Below are 26,811 nucleotides of genomic sequence, written 5' to 3'. Positions count from 1 at the left end.
TACCTGGGAAGACAAACTTGCCAGGAGGAAGCTACAGCTCACACACATGCAATTATACCCACACATGCTGCTTATAGATCCATGCCCGTTATTTATTACACCTTTTACTGCCTTGGCAGCCCATGCTTTACAACACAAGGTGACTTAAGGTTGTGAACTGACAATAATTCATTGATATGATACATGTCATCACACAGGGGTTATGATTAAAAAATATAATTAGATTTATTGAGACTGTGCAAGAAACCTAATGAGATTTTTATTTTTATATGTAATTCTAGGAAAACTCTTCCAGTACATATTTACAACACACCACCAGGAAAATCTGAATTTAGAAAGCTGACTTTTTAGGCGAGAATTGTGGGGTCTGCATTTGCATTTATCACGACCCAAGCAAAATAAGAAACACAGTATGTAATACATCAGTGTGCAACAAACAGTGTTTATTTAAGTTGCACAAAAGAATCATAAGTTCACCACAATAACCTCAAACAATTCTAGTTAAAGCCAAGGCGGCGGAACCCCACTGTGTGTGGCAAGAATATGAAAATGACCACCTAATTACTGTTTCAATTATAAAGACAATGTAAAGACACAAAGCAAGCTGTGTAAAAAGAAAAAGTGTAAATCTATCAGTTGCTACTAAATTTCAAGAACAAAAGCTGTAATATTTGTCCGTCTATAAAATATAATAATATCCAAAACATTCCTAAAACTTTGTTATCACATTCCTGTCCGTTTTATCTTTTATATTTACATAGCATCCCACTGCTCAACCTTCCTAATCATCTTCAGTTTGAGATCCCCACAGAGATAGGCTATTTTTGTGGAAGCAGGACAAGGAAAAGTCTTTTATCAGCTGCTGCAAAACACATGGCAGGTATGCAGGCTTTGCTGGTAAAATATGGAGAGATTACAACCTTTCTTCATTGAGAAGTCCCTGTAGAAACAATATTCTTGTGGCCACTATGTGCAGTAGAGGTCTCTGTGTCCATGTCTACTCCAGATTGCTCATTCAAAAGCAAAGTTCCACAGCCAAAAAGGTCTTTGAACCACCTAAAATACTCTGTAGAGCGTGGATTTTACTCTGTCACATATATTTATTGGTGTTACAGCTTCATAATCAGAAGTTAGATCTAATAAAACTAATGACATATTTGTGTATGTGAGTGTTGGTTGATAACGCATAATATTCAGGTTTATAACCTGCTTTGTTTGGTGTCTGTAGTCCATAAATAAATATGTTTAAATGAACTGCTGGTGTCGACACTGCTGGGTAATAAGCATCTACGGAAAGTATTCGGGGATTTGTGGAAACTTTTTAAAACCCAAATCGAGTTAAACAGAATCACGTGCCATTTCCTGATTTCTCTCAATTCAATTATCCAAGTTATTTAAACACGGTGGAACCCAATGTTACATGACAGTAGCGAACTAATTACCGTCTCCGGTGACTGTGGTGCACTGAAATGGTTCCCTGTTGAGGAGAGAAACAGCTTGAGAAAATCACAGCTGTCGTTTTTTCTGCGCTAACATCGGACCTATACGTGTGAGTTATAACACGAACGGATATTTGTCATAGAGCAAATCGCGGAAAAGTTGCATTTTACGCACGTTTCTGAGAATTGTTGCACATTGTTGAAGTTAGGCAAGTTAACTGGCCGCTGTTTTCGCGGTGGGTGACAGAAGGTACGCTGTAGTCAAAACTTGTGTTAACTGACAGTAACTCGCCGTTCATGCAGTTAGCTATCTTTAAGATACTTTCGTAAACTACCTTACCTTTGATACTGATTCCGAGCCCGCCAACATCTTGCTTGGTAACTCGCACCGTGCGCTTCACGTTGGTGATGGTTTCCGGGACCGGGGACGAGCTGAGGTTCGGGGGGTCTCCGTTGATAGCACCGGCAGGACTCGGGTTTGGCTTCGCGGGTTCTTCGGTGCCCTCGCCGGGGTTTAACGTGAGACTATCTTCGGTAAGTGTAGCCAATACCCGGATCCAGCGGTCCACGGTCACTCGAAGTTCCAGCAGTCCCGTTTTCTGCGCCTTCATCGCGGCAGCCATGTTCAACGCATTCCTGGAATAACTCTAGACGGGCTGGCAGTCCTGTAAGAGGGGGTAGAGGGCTGTGGTAGGGGGCATGCAGACACACACATTGAACCCCCCTCCCTCTATTTTCTCCTCCTCCTCCAAAAGAGGTTTATCCAGTAGTAGGCTAAGTAAAGTTAATTGAGGGCGATGCGATTAGCAGCGGTGTTGACACACACTCAAAGTTCAAAGAGCTTCTTGTTCAGCCCATCCGTTAATCAGCAATGTGAGGTTGAGCCACGCATAATTAAGTTTTTGATTCATTATTTATTTCGAGTGTATTTCAACACCCAGCCTCAGATCACAGATCTCATTTCCAGTGTGCCCGAAACGCGCAAAATCACTGCGCATATATATATATATATATATATATATATATATATATATATATATATAAGTTCTGCAATAAGGAAAACAAAATCGATATGCTTTCAAGGCCAGAATCGTATTTCTAGTGAAGAGAGCTTATATCAGGAATGACACCCACTAAGCATCTTCGGCTTGAATTCTGCTGACAGAAAACAGTGGGTGTGATGTTACCATGAAGAAGCCTGCACGTTAATCAGAACAATTATATTTATTAGCTCTTATTCAAAATGAGTTTCAGGACAACAGGAACTGAAAGAGGCCATAATGCCCCTCAGTACCATGACACCGATGCCCTGTTGCAGCAGCTGAGGCATAGTTAAAGTTGGTCAGTAACCAAATAACCAGTAAATGTTGTTAAAACCAGACACGTGACCAGTAAGATGTTGTACAAAGCATGATTAGCCCAAAGCTCTTCTCCAGTAGGTACCAAATGAGTTGGCAGCGTGGTGTTTGAGCATCGCAAAGGATGAATCAATACTGGATACAGACCAAGACCAAATGACCTCATCTCCCAGACTGGGAATTCCATGACAGTGAAGAAATGGGCTAAAAAAATACATGAAAACTTTGTTGTTTGTGTTTGAAATTTTCTGCAGATAGAAGGTAGAATCGTGGTTTAGATTAGTAAACTGATTCCACCGGGGCTACTGCCAAAAATGCAACTCATGGTGTTTCAGTTAAAAACCCAAAACAATCCTGCGTATGCTGAAGATGAGTGCCAGTAAGTGGAATTTCAGTTCTTTTCAGTCCACAATTTTCATGTTTAAATTTCCAGTTCAAACTAAAATATTTTTCAGATTTAATTTATTTCCTTCCTCATTTCTTCAGTTCAAACTGTTTAGCAATGCTTTCCATTTCTTTTGTAATTTGCAGAAATCTACTCTGGCTGTCAGTTTTCTTTTTCATTTAGTAGTGAGTAGTAAATATGTAATGAAAAATGTGAAAAAAAAATGCAATAACTATTTTGAACTATTTCCTAATATGCCATGATTTCAGGAGTAATAAGCCAAGCCGTTCAGTCTCGGTCTTGACAGAAACTCAACGTGGATAAGTACTGGACTGTTGTGGTGACTCAGCAGAGGTGCACTTAATTGTGCAGCATAGACATTAAGACCATGCAGGAGTCACTGAAACAAGCTGATGAAGCAGTCCTCATTTCCTATGCTCTGTTGCATCGGCAAGGTGTCTGTCAGCCCTTCAGCTGTGTGTGTGGCAGCCTGTGTTGCATCTGCTTCACAGCAGGTGAAATAGCAAAGAAGTCCCAGCACTCAGGGTTGGAAAACACTCTTCTGGGTGGGCTGTTTAGAGGCAGTTGCTCCCTTAATGAAAACAAGTTTGGAGCTTTGACTGAAAATTCCTCTAAACCCACACAGATGCTCTAAATATTCTCATCTGTCAACAACATTTCTTTATAATTCTAAAGTAGCTAATCAACTCAAATATCAACGCTTACTTTATTCTAATTGGTTCATGTTTACTGTAGTGAATATTGATGTAACAACTTTATTTCTAACAACTTGTTTTTTAAGTCATAGACCATGGCTCAGCTTCACACTAAATATTCAACAGGGAATTTCAAAGCTTAGATTCAAATCTTTTGTCTCCCTCTAGTGATTAAATGGCTCTATTACCTCTACACTGGAAACCTAATCTGTTTAAATAACAAAGATTTCCCACATGTCCTATAGAGTACTTTAAAAAAAATCTAGGAACAGCTTCTGATTGTTATGCGATGAGGTTTTCACTGTGATAGAAATAAAATAAACAGTAAAAACAGCTGAATTAAGAGAAACTATTTCAGACTTTACTACAGTCTTGTTAAAGAAAACACATTTTGCAGTTATAAAGTATAGGCCATATGTATAAGGTTAAAATGCAATTACTGCGTCATTAACTGATATTAAACAAGCACAGCCTGTCCCAGGATTACCCTTTGATTATTTAGTTCATATCCAACCATATGTCTATTAGTATTCATGGATTTGTAGGCAGTTAATGCCATATGGTACTCAAAGAGCAAAATAAATAAATACATTTAGATAATATAAACAAATATTGGACCAATCACAACTATCATTTGGACATTTCAGTTGCCCGGGGTGACACTTTAAAGTAAAGACAAAGGGTTTACTTGGAAATACTAAAGATACAACAATTATACTGTTTATGAACATACAAGATGGAGCTTGTTTTTATTGGCATCGTATCCATTAATATTATATAGATGTGATGGGGAACATAGTCTTGCAGTTAAAAATGTGGATTTTCAAATTTAAAGTGAAGTCAGATGATTCCTGTGTTTCCAAATAAGTCATACAAACTCAGCTATCACATCAACCCTGTTGTTTTCAGCAACAGCAAGCAACTGTTTTTTTTAAAAAAAGACACAACTATGATGAAACCACTCTATGGCAAGTGTACAATGTGGCATTTAATTAATTAATGGTTAATGAACGAATGGATTTATTGGCCAGTTGCTATGATTTTGTGAGGTAGAAATAAGGTCCAGTATCGGAGCTTGTTTTAGCCAAGCGGCAGTGTCCTGTTCTGTTCAACCTATGAGCGCACAAAAGAACAGCACCTGTAGCTCACCTGTCAGAGTGTGTACCGCATGTAGAAAAGTCTGTCCTCAGCTCAGAGGCCTGGGTTTGGTTCTGTTCCAGCTCACGTGTGCAGGTATGTAGGATTGTCATCCCAATCTTCCTGTTCTAGAAGGCGGAAAATCCCCAAAACAATAAACATGTCGTCTAAAGGAAATGGCTATTCAGTTTCTCCAGTAAGTATATTTTAAACCTGTTTTTCCAACATCTAAAATTAGCACCCCATTCAAAATCACAGTGAATTACAGATCCACCTGCCTAACCAAACTAGTTGGTGCTGGCATTAGGTAAAAATTACCCATCTTTTATACATAGCCAGTGTGGTTTGAGGTTCAGTTACCCTTGCTACATTTAACATAATTAATGAAACAAATGATTTATATGAAGTTTATTGTCACCTTTTCTCATTCCACCCATAAACCTTATCCTCCTTTGTCCACACTTTTGTTTAGAAAAGGATACGTCCTTGTACTAATTAGCACATGTATAGAAGCACACATATAAATAGCACAGCAAAAATGAATGGGAGACTTCAACAACAGTGCTTGACTTAAGAAGTGGGTCTACATGGTGATGTTTAGCATTATGACAAGTGGTTGGCCATCTGACCTCCAGTCTATGCATCTGTTGGTCTATTTGGGATGTGAGTGGCAGGTGGCCGGCCTCTCTTTCACAGTAGCACAGCTTAATATATTTGCAAAGCTTAGCTGAATGGAAGAGCAGGATTTGTAAGGATCTCTCACACAACAAACAAAACTGATTGGATTGTTTGGAGTGGATCTAGTCATCTATAGTATTAAAATTGTGCACATTAAAGTAGTGACTTGTTTGCTAGTGTGCTTGCATTTACAGTAGTGTAGGATGACATCATATTTCACCATTGTCCTTGCAGGATTTAACCAATACTGAGCACCGTCAAATTACACTAGAGCTTAAGTCAGCAAGAAGTCAAGGACCTGAAATTAAATCTGTTTTCTGTTGTGTACAGGAAAAACAACCAAAACGGTGAATGATGATTTGCACTAATAGAGTGCGTTGCGTGAATGTATGTCATTGCTGATAAACCTAATAGCAGTTATATTGGGCTTGCATGTAAAAATCAAGAATGAATGAATAAAGGATATAAAACACAAGATTTTCATTTAAATATTAAAAAAAAACCTTATTTAAATGCTTAAAATGACTATATGATATATTAAAAAACAAAAACAATATTAACTTTATCTATGATGGCTGTATGTGTAGTTGACAATGTATTTAATTTTATCTTTGCTAACATAAATTTAAAAAAACAAAAACAAACTAATATATAAATATATATGACTAAATGTAAGTTGAATAAAAGTTTAACATGTTAATGATCTATAAACGTCATTTCTGTCTAGGTCAAGGCAGACTGGTTTTCTGCTATGCTGAAGACAACTAACATTACCCTATAGCACTTCTCAACAACATCAGACTGCTATTGTATCTCTTGTTGTTGTTTAAGTAATAAGACAATACGTTTGAATAATAATGACAACAAACTACAAACACAATTTGTATATACAGAACACATGTGAAAATTGCTAGATCATTATTTCTATCTATTTTTTTTTATATATTTCAATTTAACAATTGCTTAAAGCACTAGAATATGTATTGTATTTATGTTAAATAAATGAAATCAAATTAAGAACTTAAAGCATTATTTCCACATAACTTATAACCTGTAAAGGGGGTACTCTGCCTCTCACCCAACGCCAGCTGGGACAGAATGCAGCCCCCTTCCCATGTCCACAGTTGGATAAACGGTTAAGAAAATGAATGGATGGATGTACACACACACTCAAGCAGACAAACAGACTACAACCCCCCAACTTATCATCTCTGCACCCTTAGTTCAGTCAGTCACATATATGCATATCTCAACTCCCCAAAGACAGTGGACAGTTGGGGAGCCCTACTGATTAGTTTCAACGTCCCCCTGCATCCTTCTGCCTTCTCCTGCCATCCTCCAAGCATCTTTGCTTCCCTCCCCTACTCTGCTAAGGGCAACAGCTCCAGAGGTCTACCATATGGACTAGTGTCTGAGCGGCTGACAGCCTGCCTCCCTGCAGCTTGCATGTGTGTGTGTTTTGTGTATGTGTTCATTTCAACCCTGTGCTGACTGTTTAGTCTGCCCCACCTGTTCCTCTGTAACAACAGACCAGACCTCTCATCAAGCCATCCATGACGGGCTGCTGGATGGATGGATGGATGGATGGATGGATGGATGGATAGATAGATTAGATAGATAGATAGATAGATAGATAGATAGATAGATAGATAGATAGATAGATAGAAATAAATAAATAAATGGTAAATGGCCTGTATTTATATAGCGCTTTACTAGTCCCTAAGGACCCCAAAGCGCTTTACATATCCAGTCATCCACCCATTCACACACACATTCACACACTCATTCACACAGATAGATAGATAGATATCCTATCCTATCCTAAGGATATCTATATAGATAGACGAGTGATGATTGTGGCATTTTCATCTAGCAGAGCAACTGGGAATTATGTTATTTTTAAGCACCTGAAAGTCATTGAAAATGTTCTTAAATGAGCAAAAAAAGGAGAAAGGTTAAAAAAAATGGGGCAAAAGGCAGGAAAACAGATGGATAAGCTGAAGCAGACAGACAGATGAGGGGATAATAATAGATTAAAAATATGGAATAATTTATTCTTAAAAATGAATGACAGACTGTGCTGTGAACAGACAACAGTAGACAGACATACCGCCCTGCTTCCCGAACACCCAAGGACACAGGATAACAATGAATGAATTTGGGGGTGATAATGAGAGGTCAAACAGAAGAATAAGTCTCAGGCTTGTACACCTGTGGCCCACCTTCTGCCATCTAAACAACCCAGCAACCACAATCACCGCAATATTTAGTTACTCTCATTAAAACCTCCTGAATAATGTAAAGGTATATATGGATGAGACATTCATGCGGAGGAGAGGAGACCACACTGAGGGTTAGACGGATCTACATAATAGGAATATATCTCTCTCCATCTGCTCGTGTGTTTATAATCTTCCCCTCCTCCTTCTTAATGCTGATCTATCTATTTGATACCCCCACCCCATTCCCCCAATCAGCTTCTCTAACATCATGGTCTATATAGAGCCTGCCTTATTTTGCGTACTGAATGCGGTGCATGTGTGTCTATGCAAATGCATGTCTGTTTGTCTTTATCTGTGTATTTCAGTGTCTGTATGAGTTGACACAAGCACTTTGTGGTCTCAGAGGAATTAACCAAGCGTCTGCCACCTGACCCCGTTGACTCTGACCATCCTGGGCTCAGCTGATACGCGTGCCTTGTGGCCCTGACATGTGGATGACAAAAAAGCATGAAGAGTGGGAGGAGGCCAAGGACAGAAGGACCGGCAGGCAATGAATGATTATGATGACTAGGGCCATCTTGCTTGCCTCTGCAGCCTCCCCTCCACACCCCAGTAGAAATCCTGGACTTGGCCCTGGCTCTGGCTTACACATGGACAAGTGATCTGGCTTGGGTCGGCGTGGGTGAAGTGTCACCACCAGGCAGGGTCTGGCCTGTCAGCTGTCAGGGATGACAGGAGGAGACTAGAGGAGGTGTGTAAATAATAGAGGAAAATTGGTAAAGGTAAATAATCGCAAAAAGAAAATAGCTGAGGAGGGTGGATTTGTAAAAAGAAAGCTGAGGGAACAGACAAAAAAAGGAGATAATTTTGGAGGAGCTGACTAAAACAATGGATGAAAGGGAACAGGTTTTGCGGAGGTGTCATATCTGCCAGGCCTTATGCAACCTACAGTGCTCACACAGATGGCACGACTGCTGAGAAAGTAGGGTAAACAGTACCAGCTAATGACTTGCCCCCTCTTGACTTTGTACAGTGAGCTGAGAAAGCACATTATTGGAAAAAAGGGCAATCTCTCATGTGGATTAAGAATCTGTCAGGTCAACCATTGTACAGTGAAGAGTGAATAGGTAAATATGGGGGCTGGTGTAGTAATGGTCAAAGCTGGTTATAACTGAGCTCCACAGAGTTTGGAGAAGCCGTACCCAAAGGCTCGAGAATACTATGTCTCAACACTGAGAAGAAAAACACAAAAACCTCTAATCATTACCATGTCACAAAAATCAGATAAGAGCCAAATATCCTTGAGCAAAATATTAACCCCATGTTGCCCTCCAATGCATCCATCGGAGTGTGAATGCGAGTGAATGTTAGAAGCCCTAAAAACCTTAGATAAAGTGTTTGTGTGAATGGGCATGATTGGGTAAATGCACAAGTTGTATAAAGCGCTTTGAGTGCTCAGTGAGAGTAGAAAAGCGTTATATAAGAACCAGTCCACTTACCATTCTCTTTATACTTAAAAATGAAAATGCTCATGCATTAGGTCGCATGCTAATATTAGTCCTACAGTTTAACAGGGAGGGGGTTTACATATTGCTAAAACCTTGTAACAGCTCCAAATACATTTGGCTAGTCATCCAGTCAGCTCATAGTTCAGGTCAGTGTATTTGCTGTGTAACAGTCTTGGTTTGATTAAAGAGGCTGTGACAAAGAGGCTGAAAGAGGTTCAAGGGGGAGCAATGGCCAGCTGTCACATTGAGGGACCACAATGGCCACTGAAAATCCTACCACCATCTAAGCCTGTTTCTTCATTGACTCCAGTCTCCCGCCAACTGACTACTCACTTCTTTGTTAACCTGTCACAGGGCTAGTTGACAAGATGAGTTAGGACATTGTTGTCACTGTCAAAGATATTGTTTAAACTTATACATTTAAAGGGTGACTCACTGAATTAGTACTAGATTAGATCACAGTGACTGATGGAGTTCCCTACTGAAATAATAACAGATGTACTACAATACAGGGGCATTACAGTATTTCAGTGAAGCCTGTCTGAAGTAGTACTGCTAAGTAGTTAAGGTGTGCGCACAAGTGGTTTACAATTTGGGGTGTTTATTTTAAGTTTACAACAGCTGTCCAACTTAAACAATGAGTTGACTCATATAAATAGATTTGAATTCAATTCAATTTTATTTATATAGTGCCAAATCACAACAACAGTCACCTCAAGGCGCTCTATATTGTACAGTAGATCGTACAATAATAGATTTTTTGCATGCTCATGCGTGCTTATTTTTTTGCATACTTCTTATATTGTTCAGTGCTGTGTTTAACTGTATGTTTTCCACGCCTGTCAGGCATAAAACCAACCCTATTTACCGGAACTATAAATAGGCTTCTTATGTTATTATAAAGAAAGTTAAAACTGTGTTACTCTCCTATAAGTGTAACTTAACTATTGAAAAATGCTATCTGAATGTGAACAGTAAGTGCTCTAGTGAGTGGCAAATGCAACTCTTGTAAAATCTGAAGATTCTGAACAGTTTTATCTTAAATAATAAGGAATGTGTTGTGAATGTGTATTCTTTCATTGTTATGTTGCTTGTGAGAACAGCACAGTCAATAACACCTGACTTGCACAGACACTGACTGACACAGCATATTGGCTCATGTGTCCCCAAACTGTAACTCCCCCTGATCTCCTGCTTCTCATTAAAACGATTAGTGTCCCTTACCCCTTCTTTGCACATGAAGGGGGGAGGCACACAGCGCCGGTAGCTGATAGCTCTTCAAGTCTTCCATGGCAGGAGTAGTAGGTAATGACTCCTGCCTGCCACGGTGGACCTTAATTTGTCATTGTAGCACAGCAGCTGTGCAGCATGCTGCAGAGAGCAGGTGGCAGCCTGGCAGGAGTGGAGGATGGGGAAGGGGGGGCGGTTGCTGGAAGGGAGAAGAGGCGGAGGAGGTGGTGGTGTGGGGTGGACAGGAGCGTGTGGCATATGTGGATGGGTGCGGGAGGGGTGGATGGAGAGCTGATGGTGGCTGGGTGTGTATATGCGTGTCTCGGGGGTGGTACAGTTGACAGCCTTCTCAGCCAGCATCCAAATATTATGCTGGTAAAGAAAAAAATAACACGTGAGACTCTGGATGCAATCCAAAACAATTTGTGGCTTCGACTCAACAGATGACACACAAAATATTCAACTTTGTTTTAACTTGCGTGCAAGTTTATTGTTCAAAGTTCAACATTAATTCATCCCTAAAGGGTAAATATCCACCATAGTTCTCTCGTCTTTGCTCGTTTCAGTGACAATTTGTGAAAGCTTTCCGAGCGATAGATTTAGGCTATGAAAAACAAAATCAATACACCAACAAGTTGAGGTCGTAAACGACTTTGCTCAAGGCAATGGAAGTGTGTCTGCTGTGAGGATTATGCGAGCTGAACTGGTGTCCTATTGTTGCCGCTGGGAGTTAATCATTACTGTTTCCCTGCTGCAAACGAGCGTTATTGGCTTTCTGCTTTTAAATGCTTACAATTAGTACCGCCCACTCAGATATTCTCTGTTGCGTTTGAGAAAACATACCTGATGCCTGGCGTTGGACTGGATCGATTGTCTCCGGCACATCGTGCTTCATTGTTTCTTCATTATTCTTAAGTGTTTAGAAGGTTTTTGGTTTGGAGGAAGGTCTGCCAAAAAATAAGCGAGAGAAAGTGCTTGAAAAGAAGCGCCAACCAACATTCCGCCAAGAGCAAGAAAACTCATAAAGACGAAGGGCATGGTCGGAATGCCGAGTGCTTTAACTTGTAAGTGAACCTTTAATGCATTTATTCCATATTGAAATGCATCCTGTGTGACTATGCGATCTTTTATCTGATATAGTGAATATTTACAGGTGTGTTCCTGATTTTTTTGCACCTGCGCTTTTATGCATACTGTTGAACAAATGGCCGGTATGTCCTATTCTCGCGTTACATAATTAAGAATCCAGGATCTCAGTTAAAGAGACGTCTTTGCCTCCTAATGAAAATAAAGCAGAACTTTATTTACTTAATATGTGAGGGAAAGAGTATTGTTATCAGAGTTTCTCTCAGAGGGGAGGCTGAGTCTTCGGAAAAACACCTTTTGAACGTGTTACTTCACATTACATCAAATCATTATGATGAGCAAACAAAAACTCGGTTATCCTTTTGTCTGGTAAGATCTTACGCTCATTACGATCCATTAAAGAGAGTGAATAAACTATGCATAACACATACTCTGTTGGATGCATTATCCCTTATATAGCCCCCACAACAAGGCTATTATGCTCCCATTTGATTGAATAGCAGCTTGTGGTCTATGTGTCTTTTCAGTGGAGGATTTGGAGCCCTTAATCCACCAGACTAAGTTTTTTTCCTCTCTTTCCACCATCTGGAGCTTACAGCTTTTCAAGACAAAAACACCAGGCGGTGTGAAGCCAGGCTGGAACTCCTGCTTTATGCCAGGAGGAGTTTTTTTTCCTCTTTGTCTGTAGTTTCTTCCTGCTGTACTGCTGACACTGAGGGTCAATAGTACAGCCATGCAAGGCAGCTTGACTGTGGTGTGACTGGATCCCACTTATGTGTGCTGCTAAGTGTGGATTTGATGGGAATGGATGTGTTTAAACGCTGGATTTATAGCATCACTTAGTTGTTCAGTAGTCCACATGTGAGAACCACAATAAAGAGTCTGGCATCTTCTGTTGAAACAATTGTGACCAACATATGATGCAAGTGGGGTCAGCAGAGCCTGAAGGCTTGACTCTGGACATGTGTTTCCGTGACCCCCTGCGAGGACTCCATTTGGCCTCTTTCTCACCACAGAATAACAGATAATCAGATGACAAACACATCAACTTAATAAGATGCTGATGTTTTGGTGGTGAGAGTGGTAATGATGATGACAGAGTTACAACGGCCACCAGGGAGCAGCAGAGTGTGTACTGTAATGCAAAACTACATACATGATGGATGCTGGATTTGAAAGTGATTATTGTTTTGGAAAATTTGGTTCCACTCTTAAATCAGAAAGGATAAAATGTGGGTACTCTTCTGTTTTACCGTAATTGCTGTTTAGTTAGAGTAATTTGATGCTATGCAGAAAGCTAAAAAGCCCTCTGGGAAGGATGGATGTTCTAAGTTCACTGGGAAAAAATGTACTGAAGAGCATTTGTTTCAACATTGCTACACCATAGTTGATCATTTCCATTCTCTCTTGATTTAATTAACTCTACTTGAAAACATATGGATAATCTTCAACTCAGATTATTCTCCTCCTTCTCTTGTTCTCTTTGGGCTGGGGTACAGAGTCAGATTCCAATCCTCTGACATTAAAAAAGGAAATAAACGACAAAGGGGCCCTGCAGGTTTGAATTAGAGACTTTTAATTGGTTTTGGCTTGAGTGGGTTGTTAGCATTGCCAGACGTGGGCCCTTAGTGTTTTGCCATGTGGGAGAATTTCCCCATCCTGGAGGTAGAGAAAGGTGCCTGCAGAGCTTTCGAGTCACCCCTGCACTGTTTCTTGTTCGTGTAGACTGATAGCTTGCATGCAGTTGTGTCTGCATTATGTGTTATGTATCTTGTAATGTGTGAAAATATTTTTTTCCCAGTGTGTTATAAATGCTTGTAGCTTGTAAGGGTGTGTGTCATGCATGTGGTTGGCTGTGTTTTCATATAATGCATGTACTTGGGTGTGCGTGTGTGTTTTGTGTGTCAGGCTGTGAGCCCAGTATCCTTCTCACTCCCTCTGGTCTCTGCGTGGGTCTTTTCAACCAGCACTACCACCTGTTAGTGTTTTACTCAGGCCCCAAGGCTACAATGACTGCAGAACCTTGCAGATTTGCTCATCAAGCCCATCAGATCGACTCCATTGCCTTAAATCTGGCTCCCATTTCCTATCACAGGGCCGTTCTGAGCTGGATTGCTTGCAGTTCAGCTGAGTCAAGACTGTGGACAATTAAACAAGTTTGAGTTTAGTTGAGATTGATTAATTACTTGTGAGCGACAACATTTTATTCAGCATGTTCCACTGCTGGATCACACTGGAGTGTTTGCTAAGTGTGGTTTTAGTGGTTAAAGAGATGTTTAAAGTCTGGATTTATTGGGTTACTTTGTAGCCCGATTTGGCAAATGTGTCATACACAGCAAAGATTCTGGCACCATCTGTCTGAGTAATAATCTGAAAAGACAATTTGAATAGACTTTAATTGCAAGTGCCATATATCTAGTGCTAATCGTCATTTACAGTGAAAATTGTAGTCAAAGATGGAAATGAACTCTGACTGTAATAAACAGAATTTACTCCCTTCTTACAGGAAATGAAAATATATCATCTCTGCAGCCTAAACCGCTGCAAACTGCATCATCAGTCCATTTAAACAGATGGGATTTGTCATGTTTTATGTTTCGTGAGACCTCTGAGCTTTTCCGTCCCATTGTCTGTTTCCAATTCAATCCTCTGTGATCCCATGTCTATTACTTCAGACAGTGTGGCAACCTGAAGCAAAGGTTTGAAAAAAAAGGGGGGAAAGACAGAAGTGACCTAACAGTTAAAGGAACAAAACAGTGAGAGAATGGGAGTAGAAAGAGATTAACTGTCAGGGAGAATGTGAGGCTAATTGAAGCCAGTTTTGCACAGCTGTTTCTTGTTGCTGTGCGGTACTGCACAGAGCGGCGGAGACAATAGGATCCAGATGTGATCTTGCACTGAGGATCACCCGGCAATAACAATCCTCAGAAATAGAAGGCGTACAGGAGACGGGAGATATTAAGAGTGTCCGTGCTCGTCTACTCTTTTAACAAAACATCACTTCTCCACCTTTGAAAGATAACCCAGCTGTGCCTTTCAGTCTTGATTGCAGGTCTCAGCTTGGTTTCTGAGTGTTGTTAATACTCTCATTTTGTTATACTGCCAACCACCGCCATGACCTCTGTACTCAGGTGTCACTGGTAGCGTAAACATCGCTTTGACACATTTGACTATTCCAAAAAGGCGGCTTGCAGGATTTGAGAGTGGTTTTGCATACTTGTCATATGGCTTTTTAAGGACTCGGCCAAAAGGGACTAAAGCCTCTTTCCCTTTTGTGTGTTCATCTGTTAACAGTCTTTCCTTTAAATTGTCGTGTGAAAAAAAAAAAACTCAACAAAAAAACCAAGCATCCTTTATCATTTTTGAGGAAGAAATGCAAGTCCTGCGGTTGTGCGCAAGCATTTATTTGTTTGTCGACTTTAAGTGGAGGGACACTGGCTAGGAACAAAAGTGTCCAGTCACTTCAGAGCAATTTGGCCGAGAAAAAAAAGAAAAAGCAAGTGAAAGAAATGGATTACCACATTATGCTTTCTTAATGCCTGTCTCTCTGTTCCCACTTCTCATGCCTTTCACCCCCTTCCATCATTTCCCACTTGGCTCAGACAAAGAGGAGTTAGCATTGGTTACCCTTTTCTCCACGCCTCCTTTCTCACCCCCTGTTTCTGTCTCATGTTTCTCTCTCCTTCCATCCATCCTTTCTTTGTTCCCTCTCTTCCCTCCCTATGTTTCTGTCCCCTTTTCCTCTATTTATTTGACCTTTTTCCCCCTCTTTCCATCCGCACTCATCTGTCTGGTCTACTGTGTTGAGTCCAGCTAAACACAGCTGCAGCTTGCCTGTCACTGGCCAGAAGAAAGCTGACATCCAGCTGTGTATGAGTTATTATTGAAGACTCATGTGAGAAAACACAGTGCAGGGTCTGACAAGATGAAAAAGCAATATCGCAGCTTTAAAACCAATCTCCTTTCCCCCTGTTGAATTTGTCACTTCTGAAACATTTTTTTAACATAAATAAATTCCTTAAGTCTTGTTTTGTTTGTTTGTATATTCAAGTAATACATCAAAATAATCATTAATTGTCAGCTGTAACATGTGTAGTGTTTATGGTAAGCATGTGCAACAAGCACAGCTTGTGTCTGACCCAGTATATCACTTCTTCCCATGACAAATAGTTGAATGGAGATGATGTAAAGCCTTGGCCCGATATTCTTTTCATATTTGACGCACACACACGCATGCAGTGAATGCAACACTGAATGTGTGATTTTTGCCAAAGTCAATATAACCCTCAAGCTGTTCTTTTCCTCTGTGAATTTTATGAATTTTGTCAAGTTCACGTCATGTGTCCTCACTCTGATTCCTTGCCTGCTAATCGTAGACACATACACAAGCTTGCATTGTAGACTGCCTGTGCTTGCTCTCAACATGTTCTCGGTGCAACTGTTTATTATCTTGTCCTCAGCTGGTGTCTCTGCTTATTGTCTTTGCTTGTTTGTCCCAGCAGAGTACTGTAGCAAGATGTCATACCCGCAGTGAGTATGCAAAGCAACGGCAAAGCAGGTGATGCCACAGTCCCCTATTGTTCGCCGGGATATTTAGGGGACTTGGCTCACAAGATTAAGCATGACGGTTGGGAAAGCAGGAGGAGGTTTGGCTTTGTTTGTTATATCTTTAAAAGAAAAGGAATCACACCGAGCAAAACTGTAAATACTACCGTCATTCTATTAGTCTTCAGCAGACACATCTGAAAATTATACTGCAACATTGACAAGTCCAAACATCCCTGAGGCTTAACCTAGGGAAATGCCAACACATGCCCCTGAATGTGTGCGTGGGTGTGTGTTAGCAAAGCCAGCCGTTATCTTCCCTCAGCTTTAATTGAGCCCTTCAGAAATCCCAAACACTATTACGCACACACAAACACACACTGAAAGTAAAGCCTGGAGGCTCTATCTCAGCCAGGCCAGGTGTTCCCGGCTCCACTGCCAGATGAACCACCTGCAGATCACAGGTGTGGCCATCGCCAGGGAAGAGAACAACACAGCTGCTCCTGCAGCCTCGGGGAGAGAAAGAGAGATATAAGGTTCATAGAGAATGACCTGCTGGTAGCAGGGAACTTCACACATCAGGTACAAAAACAGTCTAAAGTAACATTGAATCATAGGTGTTGTTGTCATCATATTCCTTATAGAAAAAAACAACTGTTCAGCTCAGCTCACGGCAGTGTGCGTTTAACTGAATCAGTGATAGCACTGACGTGTGGGACTACTATACTGAAAACAGAGTGATAGTCATGCTATTTCTAGAGCTCAGTGAAATTGAGAGAAGGTTGCTAAAACTAAACCTTTGGACATTTTAATTCATCAAAAGAAAATCTTCTGTTATGACAGGTTTTTTTTGTGTATTAATGAGCAGAGAAGATGAACGGTTTGGAGGTTCAAGTTTGTCATCTTAAAGTGACGTCCTTTGCAAAGAAATAATTCCGTATTATATAAATTATGAATTTCAGATGTGGAAAAAACAAAACTTTTCTGTTATTCGTTCCCTGCTTTAAACAAAACTGCCACTAAAGTATATCCTGTTGTCCTTAAAGGAATGTGCAGAATGTAGTTACTCACTGTATATGTTACATCTGTGTGTGGGCTTGTCCAAGTTTTAGCAAGCACGCACTCTTTTAACACAAAACGTCTCCCAAACATGGAGTTGTTTATGAGAGCTATTCATGTTTATGTGCCGACAATTGGGTGAGGCTGGCAACGCAGAGCGACTTCTGATCTGCGGTATCATTTTCCAATTAGCAAAATTGCTGCATTTAAAGATTTAACTATAAGCGCCATAGATGGATATCCCCGACAGGGAATCTGCTACATAAGTTAAACAAGAGAGCAGCTGGAGAGACTTTGAAAAGTGTGTGGTTGTTGAATATCGTTTAAGCGGCGTTATTGGTGAGAAGGGTTTGGCGTCTGGCTATGCATTTGGCTTTGCTGTGTGGAAACTTTAGGAAGATGCAGCCAAGCGAGCGTGTGACCCGCCGCTCATAAATTTCAAGCACACATGCAGCCACTCTCTCACTCTCCCTCATACCAACACACAAGCGCTTTCTCACTTACTTTCCCTCTCGCTCATAAACACACACTTATGCGTGAATCTCCCACTTCTTACACTTTCTCGTCTCTGTTCGTCTCCATCTTGTTTTGCTCTCTTAAACACACTTGTCGCACCCAAAGAGCAGCTTTGTGTCTCCCCTCCGTGCGTGGAGTGTAATAGGAGATGTGATGGTTTTCCGTGGGTGAGCAGGCGGGTCAGGCCTTACTTAAACTAATGGCTCCCAGCAGTGTTGAATAGCCAGACACAGTGGAGCCGAGGCCTGAGGTTTTGGAATGCCACTGCCGGCTCAATGCCTGCCTTTCATCGGCACTGAGTGAAGGAGAGAAAGAGAGCGAGTTAGAGAAAGGAAAAAAATAAAAGAAAGCGGGGGGAGAAGAGGAGGGGAAAGAAGAAAATACGGGGCTCATTTGTTATGGGTGATATGAGGATGACTGAAAAGGAGGGCACAATAGTCTTTGAATGGAAGGACAGAGTGGGGTGAGGGCAGGTCCGTAGACCGGGGGAAGAGGTGAAGGGAGAGGCGTGTTTGAGCTTGTGGGATGTCAGGAGGGGGTAAAGTACCAGTCGCTAGTTGTTTTGTGTAAGAGCAACGTGGGACCCCTCCTGACCAGTCACCCGTTTGTTCTTAATGTCTTGATGGATGAGCTTTGAACAAGTCTTGAGGGAGTCGGTATAGCCTTGTTCAAACTAATGCAGATAATTTAAACATTTCTCTTCTCTTTTGCCTTTCATCCCAACTGTGTGACCATAACTGACCGACAAATACATCCCGTTGGAAATTCCCTAAAAACTCAATACATTTGAAATGCAGACAATGTGTATGTCATATCTCATATGTTCAGACTGATTTGTTCCTATATTATGCTGTAAATGCACTCAGCATTTCACTCTTTACCACTTTAAACAATGCAGCATTTTTTAAAAGTTCACATTTTGTGGTTGTTCTCCTTCTTTATCAGGCAAAAAAGTCTGTAAAACTGTATCTGTGATGTAAGGAGCTAGGAAAGAAAAGTTGCTGGACATATTTAAGTCTCTAAGACTGGACTTAAAGTAGTCCAGTTGCTTTGTGTTTTCTTTCCAAGCTCCTTGGACAGACACCTCTTACACAGACGTACTGTATCTGTGCTTTGCATGTCTGCACATGATGCATCAGATAATTCGCTAAAGGGGTTCCCCTTTGTGCTGAAATATGACAGAGAGGGAGTTCTTGAGCAAGTTTCAGTAATGCCATGAGTTGGGAGTGAAAATCTGTTGGTACGGGAAGTTTTGAAGGGAACAGCTCTGTACGCAAACGCATCTGCAGCTCAGTCTAACTGAGCCATCTGTGTGCATAGCTTTTTTTGCAAGAGAGCCAGAGAGCATGCATGTGCCTTCCTTTCAGTGTGAGTTCAATTTAGTGTTAAATTTGAGCATTTACAGTTAGGAAAGACTTCCTGCTATCACTACCCAAAATTTAAGTCAATAGAATTATAAAACTGTCTCGTAGTAAAGTATTTATTAAGTCATGTTTGACGTTTTAGGTGGTAATGATTAAAGCATGATAAAGAAACACATCACTTACGCCTTCTTTTCTGAGGTTTAAGGGCCATACAATACTGCTGCGCAAATCAGACTACGTAATTTCTGGACAAATTGCAGTCAGACTGTTGCTTGGCCACAGGTGGCCCCAATAAAATGGTCAAGCTTAGATAACTGATTCACAAACAGTCGGGGACACCAACAGAAGGATAGATAAGTTTAGATAGGTTGGAAATGTGTACAGATTAGCCATTTGTCCAATTTTCTGAGAAGGAGACAAGGGACATATGGTAATATTCAAATGAATCAGTTCATCAACTGTCAATAGCTTGCACCTCAGCAGTTGGCTACTATGGGGATGGCATGTGTCTGTGTAACCAGAGAGGTCTGTGTAAAATTTCTCTCAGCTCTGCTGTTCAAGAAAAAGCTTATAAATTCAGAACCACAAGTTGTATCAACATGATTTAAAAAACCATAAGAGTCACAAGAAGTTGCTGTTTTTTGTGTTCCTAGTCTTAAAAATGTGGTAAGGGAAGTAAAATGGAAAAATAAAAAGCAGCTTGTTTATGCTTTTCCCCTAAACTCCTTGACTGAATCATAATGGGAGTCAATTTGGCATTTACATAGCCCGTCTCTTACTCAAATACATCTAAATCAAAGCGTGTACATGCGTTAGCTTGGAGGAATGCATTGTTTGAAAGAAGATAAATTTCCCTATGATCTGGTGTAAAATGATGCTTGTAAAGTGATCATTGTGGGTTTATTAGTAGATTGAAGACACATTTTTCATTAAAAATGAGTCCTTTTTAGCCTTCTAATTCACTTGAACAGGGAAGGATTTGAGGGATTTTGTGGAAATTTTCAGTTATTTGAAACTCAAAACATCAAGAAAGCCAAAAAACATCATCTCACTGCAGGGTGAGTCAGTTTGGTGTGTGAATGACCTTTCTGTGACAAACAAGGAAGAGATCAGCTTAACATAAACTGGCACTCTTTGGTTTGCAACCTTTGCACTTTGCACTTTTCGGGTGGCATCAGTTGTTAATTTTTGGTGAAAAAGTGTCTAATTATCATTCATCAACATTGCTTACAAGACACAGCTTTTAGATTGTGAACTTCCATTTAACTAATAATGGAAGAAAATAATGACTTCAGTGTTTTATTCAGTTTCCATAAAAATTAAGGACATTAAAACAGAAGTAAGAGTTTGTGTTTGGAAGATTCTGGGAATCTTACCATCCTCCAATACTTTCCCACCGTCAATAACCAACACATACGGTAAAAAGGAGCTTTGCACTGTCTGTTTTTTGTTTGCATGACCTATTGTTTATCTGATCCCAAAGACAGAGAGAAAATAGCCCTCACTTTACCCTTGATTACTACCGAGAAGCATCTTATTTGATCTCTATTTTTTGCCTCTATCTGTATTTTTTTCTTTTTTTTATTACAGTAAATGGTCCATCAGATAGCAGTAGACCTTAGATAAATGTGGTGTAGACAATGTAATGGAAAATGCATTCTTTCAAGATCAGACAGGGAAATCTATGGCTGTGTCAAATTAGCCAACATCAGGATTCTGAACAGTGATCAGATGGAGGTATAGAGGGAAAGGAAACCGAGGGGGGCTGGTCCATGCTGGTAAGATGCGTAAAGAGAAGAGGGGCAGCAATGATGAGATTTAGCGGGAAAAATAGCAACAATATGGAAAATTACCCATAATTCTTATCAGCTAGCCTGGCAACTACCTCCTTTCTTTGCTGGCCTGACTAGCCTGATTTACAAAAAGAGACATTTGAGTATGCCCGCACGAACTAACCGAGATCCACAGAGCAAGAGGAACTGTTTTTACATGATTTTAGGATAATGTCTAGTGAATTAGGTTACATGATTGCTGCCCTTTTCATGTTTCTGACATGAACACAGCAGGAGATGGTCAAATGGCATGTCACTGTGGGAAATAATCTATTTGGTTTAGGTGAAGCTTCTGCCTGGGTAGAGGTTGAAGCAGGCAAGTACAACAGACTGGAGTGCTGAGAGGTTAAAGGAGGTTAATGTAAGATATGACTGTGCCAGACTTTTGCATTTTCATATACACCTCACTGAAGCAGTGTTTAAGAAAGTTCAGGTCTGAGGTACATACGTAAAAATTACAAAATCTATATCTGCTAGGAAACTGATGGTGGAAATATTAAACATTTAGTGGGATTTCAATAAAAAGTTTTCATAATGAATATGGAATTCAGTGTGTGTGGGACCAGAATTATTATTATCTTGTAGTGTTGAATAGGGATGGGTATTGTTTAGGTTTTATCCGATACCAGTACCAAACCGGTACTTTTGAAACAGTGCCGGTGCTTAAACAGTGCTCGAACCGGTGCTTAAAGAATGGAGAACACAAAATTGGTCCAAAAACCTCTCATGTTTAGCTGTTTTTTTTGTAAAAAGATAACAATGTTAGCCTTTTCTGCAGCTATAGGGGATTTATGGCATCACTCTTGGCTGGAAGCAGTGCTTAAACAATGGAAAAAACACAAACTTTGTCCAAAAACCTCTCGTGTTTAGCTGTTTTCCACTTTTTCTTTTGTCATTTTAGCCTTTTTGGCCAGGGTGAAGGGAGTATCTGCCATGACACAAGAAGACAGCCGCATGTAACTACGACGGTGTTTGCTAGTTCACCTTACATGCATTAATGTAATAATGTGGTTAGCCTACTCAACGCAAATTACACACGAACAACATTAAGCTACTCATGCAGAGTAGATGATGCTGCGGCCATCATCATCATTTCTGCTACACTGGCAGGGCTAGGGGCCAGGACTCTCCTCTTCGGGTTTTTGGGGGATGTTGCCAACTCCGGGTCCGATAACAGGCACCACACCCGCAGTAGATGTGCTCGGTGTGAGCTCTTGCAGCAAGCTATCAAATACGGCGCATTTCTCGGCTTTTAAAAAAACGCTATGCGTCGCCAGGTGTTTCATCAGATTCGAGGTGTTACCTCCTTTGCACAGTATCAGCTTAAAGCACTTGTTGCAGGCTGCTGAGTTTGCATCTTTTGCTGTGAAGTACAGCCAGACTTTGAACGCTTCGCCTTGGTCATTTTTAATCTGTAGCTCTGCTCTAAAAGAACGTACGTACCTGGGCCCGCCTACTACGCTTGCAAAGGTAAAATGATTGGCTGGCCTCAACATACAGTTGAAGTTCCTTAAACATTCAGCCACGTTACCCAGTAAATTATTTGCATGCACAATCAACATATGAGTAGCCTCTAGAACCACTAGTATATTTGGATTAATTCAATTTTGTTAATGTGTCGGATTATTATTTTCTTTACGTGAGGCATCATACTGGCAGATTCCATTGTTGTTGTATTTCTGCATTCCTGTTTTTTGTATGAGGACCAGCTATGTGAGTGTAAAAACACGGTATTCTACTTTCTGTACTTGCGCCACTTGTATATGCTGTAGAGCTATAAACGTATCTGTCATCACAATAATGACCCATTAGAAAACAGTTTTCACTAGAAACACATGCATTCAGTGATCCAACCGTGTAAAACTGTGTTAAAAATGATTGGATGGAATTAATTTCGGATTGGTCTCAAGTACTCAGCAGGGTATAATAAAGCAATCCAAATGAAGGGATAGACACATGATACGCTCAACTTTTTTTCTGTTCTTTCCCATCAACATTCAGCGGTCCTGAATGTGTACACACACACACAGGCACACACAGAGGACCTAATGTTCTGTCTTGTTTACCCAATCACCATATTCCCATATATTTCCCCTTTTCATCCATCTTCCACTAATTTTTTTCTGGCCTTTCTAAAAAATGTTGTTTACTTTTTCTAAAAGTAGAAGTTTGGCTCGGGAGCGTGTGAACAGTAACAGATGCTGCACAGTCTCTGGTTCTGTCTCTGTCTCACTCTTTATCTCTCACACATACACACAATGACAAACAGCTGCAAGAGGCTTGAGCAGCTACAGTAAAAAGAACGCATAAAATATATACATGCACCATGATAAGTTTTTATAGAACTAATACAGGCTAACATAGAATATATTGTTTTCCTTATTTGGGACCCTTCTGGAAAGAGTTTTTGTGTAGTGAGTGTAGTGATCTCAAAATCTCAGCAGAGGGTTTGTTGTAAAAAGAAAAGTTGAACCATCACAGTGTGTAACAATGCATTGGACACTGTTATGTAAAACTTTTGAAGAGAGAAATGAAATTTAGGCACAATAAATACATTATAGGTGAACCTTTCAATGGTTGATTCAACAAAATAAAAATAAAGCACGTCTAAAAAGTGAACGTAAAACAGAAATCCAAAAGGAGGTACTTGAGAAGAACTAGACAAAGATGGAGCTGGTTACAGAATATATACATATACACATATGCAGGGATGATTTGTGATTAGGCACTGGAGGTGGAAACAATCAAACACAGGTGAAACTAAGGGGCGGGGCAGACGATAAGGATGGAAAGAAACAATATCAGTCAATCAAAACTTTATTTATAAATTTTGGATAAAACTAAGATCAGGTATAATAGATAGATAGATAGATAGATAGATAGATAGATAGATAGATAGATAGATAGATAGATAGATAGATAGATAGATAGATAGGACAGGGACATGGTTTCTTTCCAGTTGTCTGTCCAAAAACTGCATAAAGGGGATTGTGTGAGAACCACTTTCTAAAATGACACATTATAGTCTTGTTAAGCCTTCCTGTGCCAACAGACCATCCATACATCCATCCATGTAATCAATAGAATGGATGTATTCGCCTGTTTCATCTTCTGCCTACCTTACTTCTCCAAAGAGCTTTTTGGGTAATGTAGCACGCAGCTTTGTATATTTAGTATTTATATGCAAATCATTTATCCTTCAAATGTCCTATTATGCTCATTTTCAGCTCTGTATTTTTATTATACAACAGCTCAAATTAATCATTTTTCTTGCACTGAAACAAATCATTTCGCCTCTATTGCTTTTAAGAACACTCTCACCTGAAGATAGCTGTCTTTTATTTGGCGAACCCTAGAAAAAGAATGTTTATAAAGCAAATGGCATACACTGACCAAGCTTTGGCTGTGTGTATTAACCTTAACATAACCTTTTTCTGAAAATATTTATGTTGGTCAAATGTGACGTTGCTTAAATTTGGGCTTTCAATGAGGACTTTCAAGCCAATATTGGTGGAAAAGACTAAAGACCATGCTTGTACATGTAAATCAGTTAGTATCTGATATCTATCACTGGCGTTAGCTCCTCCAGTATGTGCTGCCATCACGTACTGGTAACAGTATAGCTTCATATGCTTGGGCTTCCTAATTTCCCCACCTTTTCACCCCCTCTCTCTCCCTTTCTCACAACCACCTGGTCTTTCCTCTGAGCCTGCTGACTGACCAGATGCACCCTGAATAGAGCAGGCCTTCTACAACAGAGGAGCAGAGAAAGAGGTTATTAAGGGAGAATATTCAGTACAATTTAGGTTTTGACAGCCCACAGCAACATCAACACCCCCAGTGAAGTCTTTTATGACTGTATAGTTTACTATAGGTACATTTCTTTTCTGTGTTTACTTGATCTTAACAGAAACAACTGTGGATGATTGCTGTGTAATAATGTGGCTATATTAAAACTGGCTCTTGTGGCTGGTTTTGACTGCTATGTGTTTGTAGCAATTCTTTGATTCGAAAACTTCACAACAACTTCAATCAAAAAGCCTTAAAAATCTAACATTTGAACCATGTTTCACTGAGAACATTAAAATTTGTCCTTCAGGGTCCTGTTCACTCTTCTGTGGACCAGATAGATTGCAAATTGTTCCATATTTAGAAGTTGTTTGGGGAAAGTTTGGGGATAGTTCTATTAGAGTTCAACACATATTGTCTTTCTTTGTGTATGTGTGAACATCCTTGGCTGGATCACCTGTCTGGTTTAAATGCACATTCTCATTATTTTGCCTTGTCAAATTGATCCAAAACCCATAGAGTGGTTTAAAGTGGTCTCGAAAACAGAAGGTAGAGGATGTGTCTTTAGTTACATTAAAAGAGCACATTGATGAGCACCAGTTTTATGCTCATTACACTGACTTCCAGAACATTTTAGAATTCATTTTAAAATCTTAGTACTGATTTTTAAAGCTTTGAATTGTGACGCTCCTCTCTATATTTCTGATCTTTTAGAACCTTACACTCAGCCTGAGATCATCTAATCAAAGGCTGTTGGTAGTCCCCCGAACACGTTTTAAAACCAGAGGTGATAGATCTTTTACAGCGATGGCCCCCAGGTTGTGGAATTCTCTCCCTCCATCTTTACGTTGCCTGGATTGTATTTATTCCTTTAAACATCATCTTAAGACTCATTTATTTAGACTAGCTTTTAACTAGATTTGTGCTGTATGTTTGATTGTGCTGTGTTATGTTTATCAGTTTTATATTATTGTGAAGCACTTTGTGGTTTTCATCCTGTGAAGAGTGCTATATAAATCAATCAAAGTACAGTAAAGTAAACAAAAACAAACAAACTTGATCTTTTATTTAACTGATCATGGTATTTCTGATCATAGTATTTCACGTGAGAAAAAAAAATATTAAAATGAACTGAATCCAGGTCATATTTTCTCTGGGTATGTGTAGACTGCCCAGCCTCAGCTAGGCACAAATATCTTAACCTGCTACTTGTCTCGTGCATAAATCAGGCAGTGATTTAAGTTTAACTCAGTCAAAATGGAGAGCAGAGGACAAGAGAGTAGAAGAGGAAAGAAGAATAACTCATTCATGCTCATCAAGTGCTCCTCAGTCCATTTGCTGGCAAGGCGAGTTGAGCTGGCTGCATTAAGGAACTGAAGAAAAAAAAAAGAGGGCTACACCGAAAGGGTTGAAAAGGGGAGGGAGGGTTGTTAGTATAAAAACATTTTAAGGGGAGATCCCCACTCTCTTGAGGGGGTGGGAGAGAGTGTGCCCCCCACTTCTACACATACACACACGCATGTACTTTTGTCTTGCTTGGCACAGTCTCTTGTTTAGCCTTTAGGTGCCAAAGCAATTAGTTATGTTAATTGCAAGGTCCATTGCACTGAATGCAGGTTGAATGGGGCCAGTCAGCAGTGGATGATTGGCCAGGATCCACAGGGGAAGGGGAGTGGGGTTCGGGGAGTGGGGGTTGTGACGTTGCTGGAACACTCGACCCATGAAAACAGAGGATGGGACAGTGTGTGGGAAAATAGGGGAGGAGCTAGAGCTGGAAAAGAGAGATTGAGAGGGTGGGAGACAGAGCTTGAGAGAGCAAGCGTGAGAGAGGACGGAAATTCAGTCAGCAAAAGAGAGAGAATTAAGTAAAGCAGCCGTGGCGGAGTCGGTAGCAGAGATAGTAAGAGTGATAGAGAGAGCTTCACATGAGCGAAATAAAAGTAAGTA

General features: G+C 40.3%; 2 protein-coding genes across 3 annotated transcripts in view; one reads left to right on the top strand and one right to left on the bottom strand.

The window, feature by feature from the left end:
* The window catches only part of snta1 (syntrophin, alpha 1), a 32,648-nt gene extending 30,469 nt beyond the window's left edge, over positions 1-2,179 (bottom strand). For both annotated transcript variants that reach the window (XM_085353488.1, XM_085353489.1), the window contains exon 1: positions 1,780-2,179. In XM_085353488.1, the coding sequence (XP_085209614.1) occupies positions 1,780-2,062 (283 nt within the window). In that variant the 5' untranslated portion in view covers positions 2,063-2,179. The remainder of the gene's footprint in view (positions 1-1,779) is intronic.
* Positions 2,180-11,713: 9,534 nt separating this feature from the next.
* Positions 11,714-26,811, top strand: part of cbfa2t2 (CBFA2/RUNX1 partner transcriptional co-repressor 2) — a 39,237-nt gene continuing 24,139 nt past the window's right edge. Inside the window, exon 1 of the mRNA XM_085354669.1 lies at positions 11,714-11,737. Within this exon, the coding sequence (XP_085210795.1) occupies positions 11,719-11,737 (19 nt within the window). The 5' untranslated portion in view covers positions 11,714-11,718. The remainder of the gene's footprint in view (positions 11,738-26,811) is intronic.

The sequence above is a fragment of the Diplotaxodon limnothrissa genome, linkage group LG5, assembly GCF_057381915.1.
Source record: "Diplotaxodon limnothrissa isolate DT_005_m linkage group LG5, D_limnothrissa_male_GT1.1, whole genome shotgun sequence".
Classification (NCBI taxonomy): domain Eukaryota; kingdom Metazoa; phylum Chordata; class Actinopteri; order Cichliformes; family Cichlidae; genus Diplotaxodon; species Diplotaxodon limnothrissa.
Note: the sequence above shows the minus strand (reverse complement) of the source record. Positions and strands in the feature narration are given on the sequence as shown.